The sequence below is a fragment of the Chiloscyllium plagiosum genome, chromosome 4 (genome assembly GCF_004010195.1).
Source record: "Chiloscyllium plagiosum isolate BGI_BamShark_2017 chromosome 4, ASM401019v2, whole genome shotgun sequence".
Classification (NCBI taxonomy): domain Eukaryota; kingdom Metazoa; phylum Chordata; class Chondrichthyes; order Orectolobiformes; family Hemiscylliidae; genus Chiloscyllium; species Chiloscyllium plagiosum.
The window spans coordinates 7783464-7809140 of NC_057713.1; the positions used below are offsets into that span (position 1 = coordinate 7783464).

The 25677-nt window shown below is 41.1% G+C and overlaps 1 protein-coding gene across 5 annotated transcripts in view; it reads right to left on the reverse strand.

Moving 5' to 3' along the window:
• The window catches only part of stk3 (serine/threonine kinase 3 (STE20 homolog, yeast)), a 457998-nt gene that overhangs the window by 320734 nt on the left and 111587 nt on the right, over positions 1-25677 (reverse strand). For all 5 annotated transcript variants that reach the window (XR_006311343.1, XR_006311344.1, XM_043687663.1 and 2 more), the window contains exon 4: positions 18532-18646. Coding sequence is in view for 3 of the 5 variants with exons in the window: in XM_043687663.1 (XP_043543598.1) it covers positions 18532-18646 (115 nt within the window). In the remaining 2 variants the exon portion in view is untranslated. The remainder of the gene's footprint in view (positions 1-18531; positions 18647-25677) is intronic.

The window sequence follows — 25677 nt, forward strand, 5'->3', positions numbered from 1 at the left end:
TCCAAACTTCCAGTTCAGCACTGTCCCCATGACTTGTCCTACCTGCCTATCTCCTTTTCCACCTATTCACTCCACCCTCTACTCCCTCACCTATCACCTTCATCCCCTCCCCCATTCACCTATTGTACTCTATGCTACTTTCTCCCCAACCCCAACCCCCTCTCAGTTATCTCTCCACTCTGCAGGCACCCTGCCTCTATTCCTGCTGAAGGGCTTTTGCCCAAAACATCGATTTTCCTGCTCCTCGGATGCTGCCTGACCTGCTGTGCTTTTCTAGCACCACTCTAATCTAGACTCTGGTTTCCAGCGTCTGCGGTCCTTGTTTTTAACTAACAACACAAAGTGGCTGAGCAGAGACTGATAGTCAAGTTTGGTACCCATGAGGATGGCCTCAACTGGACCTTGGGTCCATGTCACACAATGGGTGACCCCAGTGCACTATACACTCTCTCACATACACACACACCCTTACGTAGCCACACACTCATGCAGACCCTCTCTCATATACACAAGTACACCCTCCACACTCACACCCACACATGCAACCTCTCAAGCTCATACCCCATCTCTCACACACACTTTACCAAGCTTGCACACACGCAAACACACATACTCTCACGTGCACTCACGCACACATTCACATGCACTCTCTCTCTCTCACACACACGCACAGACACACGTACATCTATGGGGTGAATTTGTATTTGCAGAATTCTATACATTCTATTTTGCTCAAAACATGCTCAACTTGCAGGCAGTCAATACATAGAGGAGGAGAGAACCCAGAAAGACAGAACAGTTGGACAGACAAAGGAATGGATAACAATGTGGCTAGGAGGGTTAATAGCTATTAATGGGGACAGTTAGTGGTTAATAATGTGTAACCATGTGTGCAATAGCAGATGATGTAATAACAAGGCATAGTGCGCTCGGGTAAGGGTGAGGACATGGCAGAACTCAAGCTGTAAAGTTGTTGAACTCAGTAATGAGTCCAGAAGGGTCCCTAAGTGGAAAATGAAGCTTCCAGTTTGCACTGAGCTTCACTGGAGCATTGCAGCAAGCCTGAGACAGAGGTGTTGGCCAGGGAACAGGATGGGGTGTTGAAGTGGCGAGCAACTGGAAACTTCAGGGTCATTTTTGTGGACAGAATGTAGGTGCTCTGCGAAGTGGTCACCCAGTCTATGCTTCATTTTCCCAATGTAGACCAGATTGTGAACAACGAATGCAGTAGACTAAATCATGTAATGTACAGATAAAGCGCTGCTTCCTGGAAGTTGTGTTTGGGATTTTGGATACTGAGGAGGGAGGATTTAAACTGACAAGTGTTACACGTTCTGTAGTTTTAGGAGAAGGTGCCGTGGGGCTGGTGGGTGTTGGGAGTAAAGGAAGAGGGGACCAGGTTGTCATGGAGGCAAAGGCCCCAGGGAAGGCTGACAAGGAAGAGGAGGGGAATATGGGTCAGGTGTTGGCATCTTGTTGGAAGCAGCGGAAATTGTAGCTAATGATTCTCTGGATGTGGATGATGGTAGGATGGCAGGTAGAAACAAGGGGAACCCTATTTCCGTTGCAGGAAGGAAGAGAGGGGGTGAGGGCCAAAGTGTGGGAGATGGGACAGACCCAGCTGAGAGCCCTATCAACAATGAAACGGTGGAATCCTCAGCTGAAGAAGAAAGTGGACATTTCGGAAGTTCTGTTGTCAAAATTGGCATAATTTGCAACAGATGTGATGGAGACACAGGAACTGAGAGAATGGAATACAGTCTTTACAGGAAGCATGAGGCTGTATGTTAAGGTAACTGTGAGAGTCAGTGGGTTTATTATGGATATTGGTGGCCAGCCTATCCCCAGAAACAGAAATAGAGATGTTGACGAAGGAGTGGAAGGAGTCAGAATGGGACCGGGTGAAAGTGAGGGCAGGGTAGAAATTAATAGTGAATTCAATCAACTTTTCCAGTTCCAAACAAGAGAGGGAAGCAGCACCATCAATATACTGGAGAAAGATTTGTGGGTTGGGAGCAGACTAGGACTGAAACAAGGAATGTCCAATATACCCCACAAAAAGTTAGGCATACTTCAGGCCCATGCAGGTACCCATGGCCACCCTTCTGACCTGAAGGAAACAAGAGAAGTTTAAAGAGTTGTTCAAGCTGAGGACGAGCTCAGATAGGCAGATGAGGCTGGTGGTGGATGGGGACAGTTCAGGCCTTTGCTTCAGGAAGAAGCAGAGAGACCCAGGCCATCCTGGTGGACAATGGATGTGTAAAGGGTTGGAATATCCATGATAAAGAGGAGGCAGCTGGAACTTCTAAGACTGGTATAAAACGTCAGAGGAATCATGGGTGTAAGTGGCAGGGACTGGACCAGGGGAGAAAAGACCGAGTCAAAATAGGAAGAGATTAATTCTGTGGGGCAGGAGCAGGCAGAACAATGGTTCTGACTGGGCAGTCCTGTCTGTGGATTTTGGGAAGAAGGTAGAAGCGAGCTCTGGGGGTTGGGAGACTATCAACTTGGAGGCAGTGCGGGATTAGGGTAATATCATTAGATGAAATAAGGCTGGTATCATATTTGGCTCAATGGCCTAATGTTCCACGGTGGCATCTGGGGGAGACAGGAGGTGGTATCTCAGAGCTGGTGTTCAGCCTTTGCAATGTAGAGGTCAGTCCACCAGACAACAGCGCCACCCTTATCAGCAGGCTTAATTACAAAATAAGGGTTGGATCTGAGAGCATGGAGTGCGGTCAGTTCCTGAGAGGATAGGTTGGAATGGGTAATGGGGGAAGAGAGAAATTAAAGAGACTAATGTCATGTTGACAGTTCTCAATGAACAGGTCGAGTGCAGGTAGAAGGCCAGAGGGAGGGGTTTAGACAAAGAGAGAGCATTGGTGGTGGGCAAAGATGTCTGTGGGATGGGGGGAGAACTCTTGTCCAGAGTAATGGGCACAGAGGTGAAGGCGACAGAAGTAAAGTTTAACATCATGTTTGTCCCATAATTCTTTCAGGTGGGTGCAAAGAGATGAAAGTGAGACCTTTGCTGAGTACAGAACGTTCAGCATCAGACAGTGGAAGGTCAGGAGGGATGATAAATAAATGACTGGAGGTGTGGTTGGGGGAGGGGTAGAATCAGAGGGAAGGGGAGTGGTGGAAGGTTCCACAGGGCTGTGGGTTTCTCTAAGTTATTGCATCTTGTGTGCCTTGATGCCTTAAAGACAAAGAAGTTTCTTATTAGCACGTCTATTGAGCCAGAAGATGAAGTGAAACTAGGGAGTGGTGCAGCCCTGGGCCAGCTTGATGTGATGCTCTTGGAGAGTGAGGTCAAGACTGTGCATATAACAATGCACGGCACTGAATGGCTTGAAAGCAAGCATCCAAGTGCAGCAAGCATTTGGAAAGGCAAATAGAATGCTGGCCTTCATTGTAAGAGGGTTTGAGTACAAGAGCAAGAAAGTAATTCTTGGCGAGAACATACCCTGGAATAGCATGTACATTTTTGGCCTCTTTATGTAAAAAAAAAATACTCACCATAGAGAAAGTGCAGCAAAGACTCAGACCAATTCCTGGGATCACAGGTTTGTCGCGTAAGGAAAGACTGGGTCAAATGAAGTTTACTTACTGGAGTTTAGAAGAATGGGAGAACATCTAGGTACCTATAAAATTATGATTTCAGCTTCTAGTCTGTCAGCTCAATGATATTTCCCTGAGGCTCAGGGAGGTGGAAAGTTCCAGAATAAGAAGCCACAGTCAGCTATTTACACTGTTAAGAAATTTGTTCACTCTGAAGGTGGTGAACCTGTGGAATTCTTGACCAGAGAAGGCTGTGGAGGCCAGCTCAATGAACATGTTTAGGAAAGAAAACAAAGAATTGTAGATGCTGGAAATCAGAAACAAAAACAGAAATTGCTGGAAAACTCAGCAGAACAGTTCTAAAGAAGAGTCATTGGACCCAAAATGTTAGCTCTGCTTTCTCTCTACAGATGCTGCTAGACATATTTAAGAATGATATAGATAAACTGGTAGAAGCTATGGCCATCGAGGGATAGGGACAACAAGCAGGAGTGTGGCATTGAAACAGACGAACAGCCATAATCATATTGAATGGCAGAGCAGGATATTTCAGCCAGATGGAATACTTCTGATCCTATTTCCTAAGTATCTATGTTTCCAACATTGCTATCTGCTTCTTAAGAGTACAGAAGTTCCAAAATCTTAAACTTTTCTGCAATTATGGTGCTTAGTCCCCTAAATAATACATCATTCATTGCCCTGTTGTTTCACATTTCTTTTATCAAGAGTGGACAAGACAGGCATTGCCAGGACCTACATGATCTGAAACTGGGATTCTGTCAGCCAGTTTGATGTATAACAAGAGTTTGCATTAAGCAGGTAACACATGCACTTACTCTTAGAATGCAGAGCAGGCTGCACAGGTAGCCCAGGTAGACTAACTAACGTCCTTAGGTAGTGCTCACCAAATTAATTTTGCTTCTGAGAGATCATGAGTTTACATCCTACCATGGCCAAGTGTAAGAAAGTGTAAAATTGATTTCAATAAACTAAATCAGTTCATTATCATAAAACTCAGCAGTCATTTTTCAAGAATACCTGTTAAAGGTCACTTACACTATGGCATTAAACCAAACTGAAGACTGCTACAGCAACCAGCCACATCTTAGAAAATGAACTAGCTGCTAATTTTACTTAAGCTGCTTTGACCTCGAAGGGGTAAAAATTAGTCTTTGTTTTCCATGAAATCAAATGGAGATTCTGATAGAAAATTAACACAATGGACCCCTATATTTTATCTAAAAATGATTCTTTGACAGAAGTTTATGAGCTATTTTAAAATTAACTTAATGTCACTTTAGGCCCACAATTTCACCTCATGAGAATTTGACTCATAATTCAAATAACTTTAATATCAATCCTTTTCTACTTAGAATTATATTTTTGACATTTTTCAACTTGTAGAAAAAAAGGAATAATTTCATCCATGAACTTGCTTGTGACATAAAAATCCTGTTTGCCTTAACAAAACAATTAAATTGATGAGTTACATCAAGAAAATCCACTTCAAAAGATAATGGACATTTAAGCATACAACATATGTGCTCTCAGGCTATTTAGGTGCGTCTGACATTTAAAAGATAGCCTTGAATTTACTTGGATTGAGCCAGTGTTTGTGTATACACCATCAGTGTAGTCTATAGAACATAATGATCATACAGAGTAGTAAAAACATGGAGAAATAAACAATACTATGCAGAGGGCTTCATGCGAACTGGTATCCATTCTTTGACAATTTATTGTCATATCCCTCTAAAAACAAACATGGTGCAAAGACCATTTCATTTATTAATGGCAGTATGCTTACATAGCAGAAGGTCACAGTTATAGTTGTTTACTGAAAATCTGCTACAACAGCCAAAATCAAATCCCATAGGACATAAGAAAAATGTTATTCATTGGCACATCATAATTATCAAGACAGATGTCATTTGCAAATAACACAGGATGATACTCAATTTTCAAAAATATATAGAAAGAAAATTTAGTTTAAATTTTACAGATGAAATTAGATTTTTTTAGTGCATTTGTTCTTCATTTGCATGGGAAATTATTGTGGGCTCAGCAAGTTGACAGATTGCTTCACATTTATCCCAAAAAAATTCCTTTGGGATGCCTGCAGATAAAATGCTTAAAGGGGTGGGGGAAGAGGAAAGATTAGTAATCCAGTTTGAAACATTATTTTTATAATTATTTCATAAATAATATGTATAACACTAAAACTATACAAAATTGGAAGAAGAACCACAAAATAATTTCCAAGTAACACTTGTGTCCTGTTTGCCTCCTAAAAGTGTAGCCAGGAAATGCTTCAATGACCATGAAAGCAGGATCTCACTTAGACTGAGCAAGTCTGAAGCATCTGCAAAGAGAGAAACAGAGTTCAAGCTTTGGGTCCAGAGACTGCTTGTAGCTCTGGTATATATGCTGGAGATAGTGTGGGGGAAGGGGTGAGGGGTAAACAATAGGTGGAAATAAAGCTCAGAAAGAGCAAATAACAGTTGGGCAGACAAAGAAATGTGTAAAGCTCAGTTTGGAAGAATGAATAGTTGCTAATGGGGACCATTATTGGCTGACAATGGTTGTTTTTGGTAGCCCATGTGATGACAAGATCTGGAGTTGGGGGAATTGGAGAAAGGACAAGGGAGAAAGTGCTCAAACCCTAAAATTGTTGAACTCCAATACCAAAGGCTGCAGTGTTTCCCCAGCGGAAAATGAGGTGCCACTCCCAAGATTTCCCCACACCCCTTTGGTACCTTCCCATGCAATTGCACAGGGTGTAACATCTGCCAATGTACTTCCTCCGTCCTCACTAGCCAAGGCCCCAGGAACTCCTTCCAAGTGAAGCAGCAATGTACGTGCACTTCGCTCAATCTAGTCTACTGTTCTTGCTGCTCATAATGTGGTCAACTCTACACTGGGGAGATGTAGATGGAAGTGAGGACTGCAGATGCTGGAGATGCTCGATACGTTGACTCTCCTGCTCCTCAGATGCTGCCTGACTGGCTGTGCTTTTCCAGTACCACACTTTTCGACACTGGGAAGATGTAGCCCAGACTGGGCTACCACTTTGCAGAAAATCTACATTCCGTCCGCAGAAATGACCTTAGCTAGTTCAACACAAGACCATGTTCTTTGGCAAAAATCTCTGTCTCCTGCTTGCTAAAGTGCTCCAGTGAAGCTCAGTGCAAGCTAGAACAGCACATCATGTTTTGTTTGGGAATTATGCAACCTTCTGGACTCAATATTGAGTCAACAATTTTGGGGCTTGAGCACCTTCTCCCATGTACGTGCCCCAAACCTACACACCAGGCCTTGTCATCATATGAGGAGAAAGTGAGGACTGCAGATGCTGGAGATCAGAACTGAAAATGTGTTGCTGGAAAAGCGCAGCAGGTCAGGCAGCATCAAAGGAACAGGAGAATCGACATTTCGGGCATAAGCCCTTCCTGAGGAAGGGCTTATGCCCGAAACGTCGATTCTCCTGTTCCTTGGATGCTGCCTGACCTGCTGCGCTTTTCCAGCAACACATTTTCAGCTTGTCATCATATGGGCTGCTACCACAAACAACCTATTTTCAGCAATTAATGCTTCCCATTATCAGCTATTCATTCTCCCAGGCTGACCTCTACACATATCTTTGTCTACCCAACTGTTTTCTCTCTTTCTCTGGGTTGTATCTCTACCTATTGTTAACTCTCATTGTCGCTCTTACCCCGCCCACCAAAAGCATATATATATCAACCTTTTCCCAATTACATTCAGTTCCAAGAAGGGTCTCTGGATCTGAAAAGTTAATTCTGTTTCTCTTTCCACAGATGCTGCCAGACCTGCTGGATTATTCCAGCAATCTCTCATTTTATTTCAGATTTCCAGCACCCACAGATTTTCTTTTCCCCATTTTGACTGGTTTGAAACGAGTGGCTTAATGGATTGTAGGTGGGCCTACAAGGGGTTAGATTGTAGACTTAATTTTGGAAGGGAACCCATGATTTAATGAGGTACTTTCCAGTGTTAAATAAGATAATTATTTTTCTGAAAACGATTCAGAATAATGAGCAGGATTTTCTAATAGGCTTTAAGACAGCAGTGCAAGACCAATTAGAAGTGCCAAGCCATATTTAGCCACATTGAGTTTAGCTGAGCAATCTTCCCAGAGCAGCCTACTAATTATAACCTCCTGAGCTGCACAAAGCACCTGCACAGTGATATAGACAGGTTAAATGAATGGGTTAAAACCTGGTAGATGGAATATAAGGAGGAAAAATCTGAGCTTTGTCACTATGGCAAGAGGAATGGAGGTGCTAAATATTATTTAGATGCAGAAAGACTGAAGAGAGTTACTACAGAGGGCTCCAGGAGTCCTTGTGCAAAAATCACAAAAATAACTATCATACAAGTTCAGCAATCAACTGGGAAAATGGAATATTACCTTTATTTCAAAGGGACTAGAGTATAAAAATAGGAATATCCTGCAATAACTATACAAGGCACTCATCAGATCATGTAATACTGTCAGCAGTATACTTGCACTGGAGACATGGCAGGGAGGACTCACAAAGCTGATTCTAGGTGTGAATAGATTGTCTTAGAAGGGAGGTTGAGTATGCTGGACCTGTACTCAATAGAATCTAAAAGAATGGGAGGCAACCTTATGGATGCATACAAGATTCTTAAGGGACTTGACAGGGTAGATGCATAAATGTTGTTTCCCTTTGTGGGACAGTCCAGGACTAAAGAGCATGATCTCAGAATAAGGGTTCACCTATTTAAAGCTGCTAAGAGGAGCAATTCCGCCTCTTACAGGGTGATGAATTTATGGAATCTTTAGAGCAGCAGTCTATAGATATTAGGTCATTAAGTATACTCAAGGCTGTGACAGACAGATATTTTAATAAATAAGGGAATCAAAGTTTACAGGGAAAGCATAGTTGAGGATTATCAAATCAGCCATGACTTCATTGAACATTAAGATGGTACTACAGTATTTTTCTGAATACTTCACAGCTGCCTGGATTAGGCCACTGAAGAAACTTGACACCATACAGGACAAAGCAGTTTGCTTGATTGACAATTCATCCAAAAAAAATTCAGTTCCTTCACCACTGATGTTCAGTAACAGCAGTATGTACTATCCACAAGCTACAATGCAGAAATTCAGCAAGGCTCCTTATACAGTACCTTCCAAACCTATGACTTCTACCATCTACAAGAACAAGAGCAGCAGATACATGGGTACACCACCACCTTCAAATTCCCTTCAAGTTATGCACCAACCTGACTTGGAAATATATCATTAATTCTTCTACTGGGTCAATATCACTAACAGCAACGTGGGTATACCAACATTAAATGGACTATTAGTTCAACAATGCAGCGCACCACCACCTTCTCAAGGACAACTAGGGTGGGCAATAAATGCTGACCAAGCCCACATCCTGTGAATAGATTATTTTCAAAATGACATTTATATCCTACTAATAACACATTACCGCTCACGTTCGGCATGGACTAGTTGGACCGAAAGGTCAATTTCATGCTGTACCACTATGAATCATGTTTATGCAATTACCTGTTCTCCCACATGGAAGATAGAAACTAGACAGTGACAGATCCTGACATGAAAGTCAGAGTGGGTAGTTAGTGGCTCCAGCTTGCTGCTCGTTCCTCTGGGCCTCCATCCGAGACAGCAATCATCAACTTGCTAGGCTATGCTCCATGGGCAGCAATATCCTGCACCCCAGTGCACAGAGGTTGAAATTTGGACATCTGCTATCCTCATCACATCACTGATCCACTCAGAATAATTATCCAAATATTAAGTTAAATAACAGTTAAAGGCTGACAGTACTTATGGAGTGCGTTGCCATTTAATATGAACATAAAGTCAGGCAGCTTGTCATAGTTGTCACCAGTGATCAGTTATGGAGTCAGACATGTCATTGTATGGCACTGTGCTCCATCAATGTCATACCTACAGTATGCACCAGCAGCTTATTTGGCAAAAAAGCTGCATATGCTTCAGCCAAAAGGGCCATGTCTCAAAGTCTAAGGGGAGCAGTCTTTGATTAAGTCAAGGGGGAATGTCATAATTCAAGGATATTAGGCAGGAAATGGTGTTGGATAGACTATTAGGTCTGAAGGCTGATAAGTCCCTGGTACCTGCATCCCATGGTACTTAAGGAAGTGACTCTAGAAATAGTGGACACATTTGTAACGATTTTCCAATGTTCTATTGATTCAAGATCAGTTCCTGCAGATTGGAGGGTGGCTAATATTGTCCCACTTTTCAAGAAGGGAGGGAGAGAGAAAACAGAGAATTATGGATCGGTTAGCCTGATGTCAGTGGTGGGAAAGATGCTGGTGTCAATTATGAAAGATGGAATTTAGACTCATTTAGATAGCAGTAACAGGATAGGTCAGAGTCAGCATGGATTTACGTCGGGAAAATCGTGCTTGACTAATCTTCTGGAATCTTTTGAGGATGTAACTATGAAGATGGACAAGGGAGAGCCAGTGGATGTAGTGTATCTGGACTTCCAGAAAGCCTTTGATAAAGTCCCACATTGAAGATTAGTGAGCAAAATTAGGGCACATGCTATTGGGGGCAAAATACTGACTTGGATTGAAAATTGGCTGACTGACAGGAAGCAAAGAGTAGTGATAAACGGGTCCCTTTCGGAATGGCAGGTGGGTACCACAAGTTTCGGTGCTGGGACCACAGCTGTTTACAATATATATTAATGATATAGATGAAGGCATTAAAAGTAACACAAAACTGGGTGGCAGGGTGAAATGTGAGGAGGATGTTATGAGAATACAAGGTGACTTGAACAGGCTAGGTGAGTGGACGGATGCATGGCAGATGCAGGTTAATGTGGATAAATGTGTGGTTATCCACTTTGGTGGCAAGACCAGGAAGGCAGATTACTATCTAAAAGGAGTAAAGTTAAGTAAAGGGAGATCTAGGTGTTCCTGTACATCAGTCAATGAAAGCAAGCATGCAGGTACAGCAGGCAATGAAGAAAGCTAATGGCATGCTGGCCTTCATAACAAGAGGAATTGAGTAATAGAGCGTTAAGATCCTTTTGCAGCTGTACCTGGAGTATTGTGTGCAGTTTTGGTCTCCAAATTTGAGGAAGGACATTCTGGCTATTGAGAAAGTGCAGCATAGGTTCACGAGGTCAATTCCCGGAATGGCAGGACTATCATATGTTGAAAGATTGGAGCGACTGGGTTTGTATACACTTGAGTTTAGAAGGTTGAGAGGGGATCTAATTGAGACACGTAAGATTATTAAAGGATTGGACACTCTGGAGGCAGGAAGCATGTTTCCGCTGATGGGTGAGTCCAGAACTAGAGGACACAGTTTAAAAATAAGGGGTAGGCCATTTAGAACAGAGTTGAGGAGAAACTTCTTCAACTGGAGAGTGGTGGATATATGGAATGGTCTTCCCCAGAAGGCAGTGGAGACCAAGTCTCTGGATACTTTCAAGAAAGAGATGGATAGAGTTCCTAAAGATAGTGGAATCAAGGGTTATGGGGATAAGGCAGGAACAGGATACTGATTGGAGATGATCAGCCATGATCATAATGAATGGTGGTGCTGGCTCAAAGGGCTAAATGGCCTACTCCTCCACCTATTGTCTACTTTCTATTGTCTATTGAGTCCTGGCATAGCTAGTCAAGGGTAACTTTCAATCTCAGTCCAGAGACTTAGATGCAATCAGTCAACCGCTTGATGCAGTCAGGGCCCAGAGGTTCCATATCACTGCAGTTTGGGGGGTAGGCCAAAGTCAAATCAGCATGGCGAATGCACCCAGCCTGGGGATTTACATTAGGTCAGTGGGGAAGCTGTACAGAGATCAGTCAGGGGTCTAGTCACTCATAAGTAAGGGAAGTCCTCCTAAGTCGGTCAGAGAATTGGCAATGGTCAGTCCTGGGGATACACTCACTACAAGTCAAAGTGAGTTATCAGAAGCTCCTGATGTGGTAAGAAAGTTATAGAAGTCAATTATGGGGATGAGGTTGCATACTGGGATACAAAGTAGACAATAATTGTGAAGCAAGGCAACAACATAAAGGTGGGAGATGATAGTGCATTGTAGGACATTAGTTATTGTGGGGAGTCATCGATGCTCACTGCTAGACTTAAATGGAGCAGCGAGGACAGTGCAGCATGATGGTTGACATGGAGGACCAGGGCTTAGAGGATATTGGGTGATGAAGGCACAAATGAAAGAGTTAGATGGGAACATGTTGAAACTGATGGGGTTAACAGTGAAAACAGGAAACAAGGAATATGAAAATTTGGGGTGTGGGGGTTTGCCTAGATTACTAGGATGAGCCATGAACTCACTCTGCCATTGCGACCTACCTTGCCATTGTAATGCCATCCACCCTCATTCAAATTGCAAATATACTATGGACATGGCTGCAACCAGAGTATGCAGAGTAGGTTTTTTTTTCTCTGACGGAGCATATCAGCTTGACCTGTGAGCTGCGCAAGCGCTTTTAATTTGCAATTGCATTCATCAGGCACTTATACAGTACAGGTTGAAGACATCTGTAATTCATAATCATGCTTGTGAACCAAATTCCGTGACCAACAATGTGGATTACGTGACCTGGCCACAGATAATTGTGACCATGTCATTTCAATCGCTGTGAAACAGAAATAATCAGGAACAACCTTAAAAGTGTCACCTGGAGGCCACAATTTGCAAAGGCAATTCAAGGTCCCATAGGATGTACAAGAGCACTGACTTGAGTTCTTCTCACCTGAACTATGAGTATTTTTAACATCTTCTTATCCACGATGCTGCCTTTCACGGGTGGTGTCAGGTGCAGAATTGCAAGGCTTCAGTAATCCTACTACATTTATAATCCCCTACCTTATTTATGCACAATGCTTATGCTATACACATCAGAACAGGTCTACTATGTCAAAATGTCCACGTAGACTCATTCCAAGACCAGTTTGGGACCTTCCAAGTCCTAATGCATGGTAGACTATGTTATAATTTGAGAATGATGCGAATGCTGACTACTCACATTACAATGAACCTAATGCTCCCTACACTAGTTCATTCGACCCATGGCCAATGGATTCAGCTGTGGCAGGGGTCATCATCACTGTGGCTGCACTGCAACAAAGGCTCAGGGAAATTCAGGAGAAACAGGTGCTAAACAACAGGAAGAATGCGAATACATCGGAGAGAGTGTAAAAGAGGCTGATGAGAAGTTCCAAGGATGAGAAAATTCAGGTATGAGTAAAGATTGTTGAAGCAGGACCGGTTTTCCTTGGGAAGGGGAAGGGGATATGACACAACCTTTCAAAATCATGAGGGGTCTTGACAGAATGGATAGGGAAAAACTTATAAATGGATTGAAAATTTGTTTTGAAGTTTTGCAAATTTAGCTACTATCTTTTTAAATACAGTGAAGTACTTAGGTACTTAGTCCTGCCTGGAAGTGCAGATTGAGACAGATTCAAATGGATGATTATTTAAATATAATCAAGCATTGTTTCTATTTAAAACAAAATCATTCAATGTGAAGGGTTACATGGAAAAGACAAGAGATTGTCACAAAGTTAAAATGCTGAGAAAATAAGGACAAACACTTTGGGTGTCTCATTGAAAAGTGTGGCGCTGGAAAAACACAGCAGGTCAGGCAGCATCCGAGAAACAGGAGAATCAACGTTTCGGGCATAAGCCGTTCATCGATGTGTGTCTCCTTTGGTGTCAACAATCAGCATCCCTCAATCTGGACACATTCATTACAGGAAACATACACAAAGCAAAGAAGGTATAAAATTTGTTTAAGGGCACCCATCAATACGTTATCTAATATTTTTAGATATAAGCATCAAATGTTAAAAAAAAACTTTAACCAACATACACAAAAGTTTCGTCAGAAAGAAATCATTCTGACAACCCAACTGCTTTCAATAGTTTATAGATTTCTATGAGATCCCCCCTCAATCTTCTAAACTGCAGCGAATCTGCACTAATCTACACTTTTTTCAAACATCAGTCCTGTCATCTGAGAAATCAATCTGATAAGCCTTTGTTGTATTTCTTCCATAGCTAGAACATCTTCACCAGATATGGTGGCCAAATCCACACTATACTCAAGGTGTGGTCTCACCAAGGTCCTACACATAGTAGGTCTTTAGTAGCCCCTAAGTGTCCAGTCATTCATGCATGTTAAAATATCAGTGCTTTTCTGGATGTCAATTATGTAGTGTGCATAACCAATCAGCATATACTGTCCCATTGGTGGAAGCCTTACATGTTGTAAAACAATGGTTTACATTGTAGCAGTTATGAAGGTAATAAAATAAATTTGAGAAATACTGCTTTAAACTGCAGAAATTCAAAACATGTTATTCTACAAAATTATAAAAAAAGTTTTGAAGTTGTCCATTTTTCATTAAAGTTTGCACCAAGTCTCACACACGCTGTAAATTATTCATGAACAGTGAACTCTGAGAAAATCAATTTATAAATTCCTTTTGCTGAATCCTGCTGTTCGTTTAAGTGAATAGATAATTCGGTAGATAGGATTCTGAAAATTTTTGCAATATCATTTCAGGATGTTTGGGTAATTTACAATCAGAAAAGCATTAAATGTTACACACACAGTGGAAATTTAAAAATTTGTAGATTCCACCCTCTTCCATATGGTTGCTGAAACCCTATTCAAATTGTTTCAGTTCAGGATTACGTGAGACTATATTTATCAAAATAGCATAAGCAAGCCATAATTTACATTGCAGTTTTCATTCATATAGTTGTGAAGAGAGAAATTAGGAAACTTGTCATCAATTTGTATGTACGAATTAGCTGATGGTTGTGAAGCTTATTATTCCACAGTGTATTTCCTAGGTTTCTCTCTGGTACACTGTATAAACTAAGCTATTTTTAAAATGTGTGTGTGGCTATGGAAGGAGTAAACAAAGGTTTGCCAGATTGATTCATGGGATGACAAGACTGACTTACTGGATCGGTTAGGAGTATACTCACTGAAATTTAGAAGAATGAGGTGAAATTTCACAGAAATCCATTAAATTCTACCCAGACTAAGCACAGAAAGAATGTTCTCAATGACCAGTGAGTCCAGAACCAGAAATCACAGTCTCAGGATGTGTAGTAGGCCATTTTGGACTGAGATGAAGAGAAATTTCTTCACCCAGAGATTGGTGAGCAATGTTCCTTCTAAACTATGCTTAGAGGTCCATGTAGAAAAGAAACTAGAAAGAACACTGTTGGTGAGCTTCTGGAATTCGCTGCCACAGAAAGCGGTTGAGGCCAAAACATTGAATGTTTTCAAGAAGGAATTAGATACAAGTCTTATGGTCACAGGGATCAACAGGTGTGGGGAGAAAATGGGAATAGTCATGATCGTACTGAATGGTAGGGTAGGTTCAAGGGGCCAAATGGCCTACCCATGTTCCTATTTTCTATGATTCTACTTTACTGCACATTTTTAATGTGTTACTGTTTATGCTGTAACAGGGATGCTCAAGAAAAATCAAAGGTCTGCTAACGTGTAAGCAAGAATAATACCCTTTTTTAACCATATAAATTTTGTCAGCAATAGTTCCCAAATTGAAAGAGTCCCGCACAGAGAGACAGAGACAGAGAGAGAGAGAGAGCATACGCATATTTGATCGTGGGTGTGTGTATGATGAACATCAATGGAATGATAGTTAAACAGATGAAACACACTCTGCATCAACCCTCTCCACAGATTCAGTATCTGTCTCAGTCTCTGCCTTTCCTGAATCAGACTCTGCTTGGCTACACTGGGATTGCTGTTTAGTCATTTGCAGGGAACTGTGCCAATAACCCATGAGGCAGGAGGTCAGGCTCAGCAACTCAGCAGACAAAGTTTCCCTCAAACTGGGGATTAACGTGCTGCATGCTCTGTGTTTCACTTAGCAAAGTCAATCCTTTAAAGGGAGACAAAAAAAATTGTAACAGTACAAATAGTGGAAAACAGATCACTCAAAATCTACAGCAATAGCAAATAACATTTTTTAAAAAGGAATTGGGGTAATCAATCCTTTGTTCACCCACCTGGGAAATCTCTTGTTTTGCTCACTGATGTATTCCTTTCTTGTTCAATGGGTTTACCTACTTATATGTTTGCACATTTGGTGTTGGGGGTATACGGCTTTACTCACCATTCAAGTAAAGCCTGGGATACTATTAAAACATTTTTAAATTTTGGCATTGTGGACGATGATAGCATTTATGTTGAACTCTAGTCAGTGCGTTATATATTGAAAGCACAGAAATTCACCATTATTCAGTTATTTAAAAAGTTCTCGCTTTTTGTAAGGCACAAAAAAACTATTTCAGTGAAAGCAAACTAAATTACAAAGATCAGAAAAATTGTTGCAAGCACACACAATAAATTCCAGATGTGCTTTTTTTTAAAATGTAACCATCAGGTTGAAAATAACACAACTCTCAGAGTGATGATACAGAAACTGATCATGTTTGAGCTTCAAGACAAAAGAACAGTAAGAAGGCGGAGATGTGAATAAAAAGCATAAAGCTAACATTGAACATGCAAAATTAAGGAAATATGACAACAGAATATTGAATTTTAATTTTAGTTGTCCTTTAAGTTGGGATGTACCTCAAATGCACTGTGTAATTTGTGCAAAGTACCGGGCTGGAGAGTTTTAATCATGGAGACTGGATAGAATAAGTTATTTCCCTTGGAGCAGAGAAGACTAAGGGGGAATATGATTGCGGTCTATGAAATAATGAGAGGCATAGACAGGAAGAAGCTTTCCCATTAATGGAGAGGAGATAACGACCAGGAGCATTTCTTTAACGTAAGGGGTACGACGTTAGGGGATATGAGAAAATTTGTTTTTCACCCAGAGAGTGATGGGAATCTGGAACTCTGCCTATAAGGGTGGTAGAGGCAGAAATTCCCATGACATTTAAAAAGTATTTAGATATACACTTGGGATGCCAAGACATACAAGGCAATGTCCCAAATGCTGGAAAATAAGAAAAGAATAGTAAGAAAGAATAATGGCCTAATGGCTCACCTGAAAGCGAGCATCTTTGACGGTACAGCAATTTCCCTAATATAAGTTTTGAAGGCATTTTAACATACAACTTCAACTTCAGAGTAAGAGTGTGACTCACTGAGCCACAGTTGAAACTTACATGGTTTGGTTTCAAATTGTATCTGATAGTGTTAATGAACCATTCTGGAATATTTTATAATTGAAGCAGACATATAAATACAAATTGTATTCATGCACAAAGATTATTTTGGGATGCCTCCAGAATTCTCATGTCAAGATTCTGCAAGATCTCTTTTGTCTCAGAGGACCTCTGACCACTGAAGAACGAGTTGCCTTCATCAACTGGAGAAAGGATAATTCATTCAAGCAGCTTTCTAATTCAGTCTGGAAATTCACCCAGTGTAAAATCATACAAACATGCTTGTGCACTATTGTCTCAGCACAATATGTTCATCTGCCAAAGTCACCCACAAGTAAGAATTTCAAGATTTTCAGCAAAACATCATTGACGATGCTAGCTTGGAAGAGTTGCTGGGCACACAGGGGACACAAGGAAGGGAAGCAAAAAACAATGGCAAAATGTCCCAAATTGCACAAGGAATGATGCCAGATTGTTCTTTTCTCTTCAGCCTTGTGCAATGAGAAAGATGTGCTTTTCACTATCTCAAGAAGTTCAGAAGCACCTTACAAACAAAGTACTTTTGACATGTACAGTAAGGCCAAGTTGCCAGTCTTACAGACTATATGGCTGCTCCCCATTACAAAGATTTAACTGGTGGTGGTTTCACCTGAGGGTCACCATAGGTCAGGCAAGTGTAGAGGTTGAGAAGGAGAGTCCTTCATGGTAACCTTAGTCAGTGTGGTATTGAACCCACGCTGTTGGCATCACTCTGCACCACTAACCAGTCATCCAGCTAACTGAGCTAAATGACCACTTTTTTTTTGAAGTGTAGTCTCTGTTGTGAGCCTATCAAACACAACACCCAGTTTCCACAAAGAAAGCTCCTGCAAACAGCATGTTAACCATAAAACTACTTTAATGGCATTGTTTTAGTGCAAACTTTGGCCAGGTCATATGCTTCAAAATGGCGCAATGAGATGTTTTACATTCACTAAAGAGTAAAAACAGCCTCTGTTTAAAGTCCCATCCAAAATATGGTACTTCTGACAGTGCAACACTTCTGCAGCAAATCCAAAGTTTTGATTTCAATTTTCTAGAAAGGGACTTGCACCTACAAAAATCTGAATCAGAGGCAAGTGTGTTACTAATCAAGCTGCAGGCAACATTATTGCGTATTAACTAAAATTAAAGGCGCTGAATGATATTAACTTGGCTTCCTGAAGCTGTCATCAGTAATCCCTGAACAGTTTTCAGCACTTACACATTTTAAAAAGTTATTTGCCTTCAGAAACAAAATTTGCAGTCAGAAACAAAACACAATTAAAGTTGGAAGCAACAAGAATATCTTCACAAAATTTCAGAATGGTATAAACAAGTCTTGATTTATGAGCAAAACCTCTGCAAATGTTTGCAATTCGTAACTAGTATGTAATGTCAAATATAACTCAGAAGAGGGCATTGTACTATTAAATATTTCTCCTGCTTCCAATAAGCTTTCATGAAAAAGATCTTGATTTTTTTAAGCCATCTTGATCACATATCTACTATAAATCTTGACTGATTAGAATAAAACAGCAATCATCCAGCACGAATCCAGTTAGCAACCACATTCTTCCATTTCAGAATGCATAACTTAATAAGACTTAAATGTGAAAATACATTTTGTAAGACAGGGGTTAAAGAAAGATTTCTTATATTTATCATTCAATAAAGTCACACCTTTATACAATGCACTGCAAAGAAAACAAAACACTGAATTCAGCCAAATTAATACATTTAGTTCACTTACAGTTTTGTTTCGTAGTCGAATAATATCAGACACAGACCCAGCTCCACAATATTCCATAACTATCCAGAGGTCTGTATTTTTAAAATAGCTGCCATAGTAATTCACTACATAAGCACTGGGGGAAAAAAAAGCACAAAATCAGAGTTAAAATTCATAACTCTCCTCATCTTTCACACAAATGTTCCTCAGTTCCCTTAGACAGAGGTCATAGATAGCTGGGGCAGCCAGCCATAGTCTCATCCCTCCCCCTCCACAATGCTAATGACCTATCAGATATCCACTTTATCCAGCTACAGTAGAAAACAAATACAAACAAGTTTGACACAATGGTATTCAATTGTCCACACAGAACATTCATAGAATCCCGACAGTGTGGAAACAGGCCATTTGGCCGAACGAGTCTACACCCACCCTCTGAAAGTAACCCACACAGACCCATTCCCCTACCGTATTACTCTATATTTACCCCTGACTGATGCACCTAACCCACACAGCCCTGAACACTATGGACAATTTAGCATGGCCATTTCGCCTAACCTGCACATGTTTGGATTGTGGGAGGAAACCGGAGCACCAAGAGAAAACCCATGCAGACACGGGGAGAATGCACCAGGCGGCACGGTGGCCCAGTGGTTAGCACTGTTGCCTCACAGCGACAGGGACCCAGGCTTGATTCCAGCCTCGGACGACTGTCTGTGTGGAGTTTGCACATTCTCCCAGTGTCTGCATGAGTTTCCTCTGGGTGCTCTTGTTTCCTCCCACAGTCCAAAGACATGCAGGTCAGGTGAACTGGCCATAGTAAATTGCCCATAGTGTTAGGTGCATTAGTCAGAGGGAAATGGGTCTGAGTGGGCTACTCTTCAGAGGGTCGGTGTGGATTTGTTGGGCCGAAGGGCCTGTTTCCACACTGTAGAGAATCTAACCCTCTACACAGACAGTTTCCCAATACTGGAATTGAACCTGGGTACCTGGCACTGTGAGGCAGCAGTACTAACCACTGAGCCATCGTGCTGGCAACCATGTCCAGATAACATCCATACAAAAGCAAAAGACTCCAGATGCTGGTAGTCTGAAATAAAAACAGATTGCTGGAAATGCCCAGCAGATCTGGCAGCATTTGTGCAGAGAGAAAGAAATTTAACATTTTGGGTTGTGATGACCCATCGATAGGACCAGAATGGGTAGAAATGTAGTACATTTAATGCAAGCACAAAAGGTAGAAAAGGGAGGAGAGGAGAAGAGCAAAGGGAAATGTTTATAAAAATGTCAAAAGAGATAATGGTGCCGGGAATATGGAAGATGGTAATACAAAGGAAACAAAAGATACATCCAGAAGAACTGTACATGGAAAACGGTTGTCAGCAAAAAAATAAAAAGCAGCCGACATTATAATCCAAAGTTGTCAACCTTAATGTTAAGTCTACAGAACTGTAAAGTGCCTACGAATGAACACAGTAGAAGGTTGAGGTGACAGTGAAGTGGAGAGTTAAAATCTTAGGTGTCTGAGAGCTCACAGTCACCCTTGCAAAGTGAATTGAAGAGATGGGCAAAGCTGCCACTCAGTGTGTCTTCAATCTCTGGGTGCAGCAAATGCAGTACACTGAAGAACTACAGAAAATCATTGTTTCACTTGGGAACTGTGCTAAGGGTATGAAAGTTGTGAACAAAGGATGCAGAAAGGAAAATGTAGCATTTCCTGCATTTGCATGGGAAGGTGTCACGAGAATTATACAGTCATAGAGATTTACAACACGTAAACAGACCTTTCGGTCCAACTTGTCCAGGCTGACCAGCAATCCTTAATTAATCTAGTACCATTTGCCAGCATTTGGCCCAAATCCTCTAAACCCTTCCTATTCATATGTTCATCCAGAAGCCTTTTAAATGTTGTAATTGTACCAACCTCCACCACTTCCTCTGGAAGCTCATTTCATACATTTACCATCACTGCGTGAAAAAGTTGCTCCTTACGTCCATTTTAAATCTTTTCCTTCTCACCCTAAACCCATGCCCTCTAGTTCTGGACTCCTCGACCTCAGGGAAAAGACCTTGTCTATTTATTCTACCAATGCACCTCACAATTTTACAAACTCTATAACGTCACCCTTCAGCCTCCAACTGGAGGTTATGTTCAGGTTGCTGAGAAAATTATCAGTGTTTTCTGGAGGGATCACTCCTTTGGAATACCAAAAGGGTTGAGAATATGTATTTGGCAGTGGCTTCTGTCTGGAGGAGGCAGAAATGGTGAAGCACGGTGCACTGAATGTGGTGGCTGGCAGAGAGCAAGGTGACAAACGGGAGAGATCTAGTGCAGTTCAGGAAGGCGACGAGTGAAAGCAGATATAGGAAATGGAATATGGTTGACAGTCGCATCAGCCACAGTACTGGAAGAATTCTCAGTTATGTGAAAATAGGGTTCAGACCAAAAATGTGGGCATGGAGGTTGAATTATCATAACACATACAATGACAACTCTCCCTCCACCCTGGAGGCTCCCTGCCCCCATTCCTGATGAAGGACCTTTTGCCCAAAACATCGATTTTCCTGCTCCTCGGATGCTGCCTGACCTGCTGCGCTTTTCTAGTACCATTCTAATCTAAACTCTGGTTTCCAGCACCTGCAGTCCTCACTTCTGCCTATACAATGACAACTGTCCTATACTGTTTAATGCCACCAGAATAATTCAGGTGTGGTGCAATTAGAAGAAGTAACCTTAAAATTTACTTTGTATAGAACAAAGTCTAATTTATTACAACCAATCAATCATTCAGTTATTAACATATAATTGATAAACATATAGCTTCTCATACATCTTAAATTGATTTTAAACCTAATTTATTTTGAATGCAGTATTGCAGGATGGGCATGTATCCAGGTTAACTTACTGAAGTTCAAAAACACATTGCAAGACAATCACTATATGCAACTTGACATAAATGAACCCATCTATTGTGTAAGTATAATTGTGAGTGCCACAAATACACAAAATGTAGATTTAATGTTAGTGCTAACATTGGGCTTGCAAAGCAAGCTACCAGTCTGTAACCACAGAGGAATTAGGACTAGCTTTTCAAAAAATAAATTCCAGACTCAAAGGACATCCATTTCAATGGGCAGAACTGAACCAGGTTGCATATTTTTAAATAAATGGGACGCATATGTTTTTTTTTAAAAAGGACAAACCACACTGTGCAGAAAAGCATTTCAATGGGGTCAGTCCCAAAGATCCTTTACCATGGTATCCCAGTGGGACTACTGGCTGACTTCCAGTAGAGGCGGATGCACCTGCATCCATTACTTAATCAAAATTTTAAGAAAATACCTTCAGGTGGTTTAAATTGTATGTCTTTGGATAATCCTGACAGACAGATGGCTGAATAATATCACTACCTAAGAATTTGATTGTGTGAAATATTACATTTCAGAATGAGACAAAATGATTGAAAAAACAAAATACATGGACTTAAATGTTCAACTTGTCAAACCCTCAATCACATATGTTAGAAATCACTGAGCTAATGTTATACAAACCAATAGAGAAAGAAAATATGAGTAATGCAGCATTTACAACTAGCTTTGCTTTCCTACTGAAATAAAACATATGCATCTTTGCACATTGATCTTTAGAAACATTTGCCATTAAGTATAATACAAGTTCAGAAAGCCCTTATTTATGGCTACATTTTAAATAGATTAAACAATGAAGAAATTAATTTGAGAGACTATGGACTCTTGTAGGTGGGACAAAGCAGCCTATGATATGGCACTTCTTAACACTTAATTTACAATTATTGAGGAGAATATTAATGCCGGACAACATGATATTTTCCCTTTTCAAAAACATAAGATCATCAGATTATAAGATTAAATATGTTCTATTAAACTGAGTACAAGAACATAATAAATAGGAGCAGGAGTTGACCATCTGCCCCTTCATGCCTGCTCTGCCGTTCAATAAGATCATGGCTGACCATTTTGAGGACTCAGCTCTACTTATCCATCCACTCACCATAACCCTTAATTCTTTTACTGTTTAAAGATCTTTCTTTGCCTTAAAAACATTCAACAAGACAACATCAACTGTTTCACTGAGCATGGAATTCCACTGATTCACAATCCTTTGGGTGAAGAAGTTCCTTCACGATTTTGAAGCTGTGTCCCCTAGTTCGAGTTTCACCCACCAGTGGAAACATGTTCTCTACATCTATCTTATCTATTCCCTTTGTAATTTTATATGTTTCTATAAGAACCCCCTTATTCTTCTAAATTCCAATGAGTTTAATCCCAATCTACTTAGTCTCTCCTCATAAGCCAACCCTCTCAACTCCGGAATCAAGCTAGTGGACCTTCTCTGCACCCCCTCCAGTGCTAGTACATCATTTCTCAAGTAAGAAGACCAAAATTGTACATAGTATTCCAGGTGTGGCCTCACCAGCACCCCTTACAGCTGCAGCAAAACCTCACTGTTTTTAAGTTCCACCCCTCTGGCAATGAAGGACAATATTCCATTTGCCTTCTTTGCCTGCAAACCAGCTTTTTGTGATTCATGCACAAGGACGCCCAGACCCCTTTGCACAACAGCATGCTGCAAATTTTCACTCTTTAAATAATAATCCATTTTGCTGATATTGCTACCAAAATGGATGACCTCATATATACTGATATTCCATCTGCCAGACCCTTGTCAACTCACTTAACATATCTATATTCCTCTGCACACTTCACTCTACCATTCATCTTAGTGTCATCTGTAAACTTTGAAACGCTATAATTCGTCCCCAACTCCAAATCATCTATGCAAATTGTAAACAATTGCGGTCCCAACACTGATCCCTGAGGTCCACCACTAACTACTGATCGCCAACTAGAAAAACTCCTATTTATCCCCACTACTTGCTTTCTGTTAGTTATCCAATCCTCTGTCCATGCCAATATATTATCCATAATTTCCTGCAGCTTTATCTTATGCAGCAGCCTTTTGTGCGGCACCTTGTCAAAAGCCTTCTGGAAATCCAGATACACCACGTCCAGCAATTCCTTGTTGTCCACTGTGTCCATAATATCCTCAAAGGATTCCAGTAATTAAATCTGAGCTGCCTTTCATGAGATTAGATTACTTACAGCATGGAAACAGGCCCTTTGGCCCAACAAGTCCACACTGACCCGCCGAGGCGCAACCCACCCAGACCCATTCCCCAACATTTACCCCTTCACCTAACACTACGGACAATTTAGCATGGCCAATTCACCTAACCTGCACATTTTTGGATTGTGGGAGGAAACCGGAGCACCCGGAGGAAACCCACGCAGACACGGGGAGAATGTGCAAACTCCACACAGAGTCGCCTGAGGCAGGAATTGAACCCGGTCTCTGGCGCTGCAAGGCAACAATGCTAACCACTGTGCCACTGTGCCGCCCACATGCTGCATCTGCCCAATGGGACAATTTCTATCCAGATGTATTGTTTTTCTTAACTGAGTATAGATTCAAGAATTTTCCCCATTACGGAAGTTAAGCTAACGCTCCCATTATTACCTTTCGTCCATCTTTTTTAAACACTGTCATTGCATTTGCTGCTTTCCAATCTGCCAGAACTGCCACAGAGTCCAACGAATCTTAGCAAATTATCCAGGAGTGCATTTAGTATTTTCCCTGCCATCTCTCTTAATATCTTGGGATGCATTCCACCAGGGACAGGAGACTTGTCTGCTTTTAACCCCATTACCTTGCCCAACTCATTACTGATAATGATCATTTCTGGTCCTCGCGTGCCACAGCCTTCTTATCATCAATTATTGGTATGTTATTTGTGTATTCCACTACGAAGACCAACACAATAATAACTGTTCAATATCACGGCCATTTCCTCATCACTATTTATTATATCCCCCTTCTCATCCTCTAAAGGACTAATGTTTACTTTAGTCACTCTTTTTCACTTCATATATTAATGGAAACATTTGCTATTTGTTTTCGTATTCTAAGCTAGTTTACTTTCATAATCTATCTTACCTTTCTTTCTAGCTATTCATGGCTTTCTGTTGACCTTCAAAGATTTCCCAAAGTATTTAGTTTCACACTAACCTTTGCCACATTGCATTCATTAGCTTTCAATTTGATAACCTCCTTTATTTCTTTAGTAATCCACGGCTGATCCTATCTTTTCCGATGGTCCTTCCTTTTCACTGGTAAGCACTTTTGCTGAACATTATGAAAAATCATTTTGGAAGTCTTCCACTGAACCAAAATATAGTCTTTGCTCCCAGTCTCCCTTAGGGGAGAAAGTGAGGACTGCAGATGCTGGAGATCAGAGCCGAAAATGTGTTGCTGGAAAAGCGCAGCAGGTCAGGCAGCATCCAAGGAGCAGGAGAATCGACGTTTCGTATACCTGCCTCATTACACAGGAACAGGTTGAGGATAGCTTGCTGGATCTTGGGTTCCATTACATGCTGTTCAAGATTTGGAGATGCTAGTGTTGAACTGGGGTGTACAAAGTGAAAAATCACAACACCAGGTTATAGTCCAACAGGTTTAATTGGAGGGACTAGCTTTTGGAGAGCTGCTCCTTCATCAGGTAGTTGTGGAGTACACAATTGTAAGACACAGAATTTATAGCAAAAGTTTACAGTGTGATGTAACTGAAATTATACATTGAAAAATACCTTGATTGTTTGTTAAGTCTCTCATCTGTTAGGATGACCATGATAGCTTCACTTCTTTCATATGTAAATCACAAAACTTTTTTATATAAAAAGTACATTCGCAGATTAACTGTAACAATGGGTGTCAGCCCAGATAAGATGTCGAAGGTGTTAGCCGCCTTTGTTCTCTGTCTGTGCCATAATGTTTAGACTGATTCTAATCTAAAAAATGAATTAACAGAGTCTTACATGGATTCATGCAGTTTTTGAGCAAAGTATAATGTAACTCTGCAAGTACAAATTCACCCCACCAATGTATGTGTGTTTGTGTGCATGTGGGTTTTCGTGTGTGTGTACGTGCGTCTGGGGCGGGAGGATTGTGAGCATCTGTGATAGAGAGTGTGTGTGTGTGTGCACATGTGTCTCGGGTGGGGAGTTGTGAGTATCTGAGAGAGAGAGAGTGTGAGAGAGTGTGAGAGAGTGTGAGAGAGTGTGTGAGAGTGT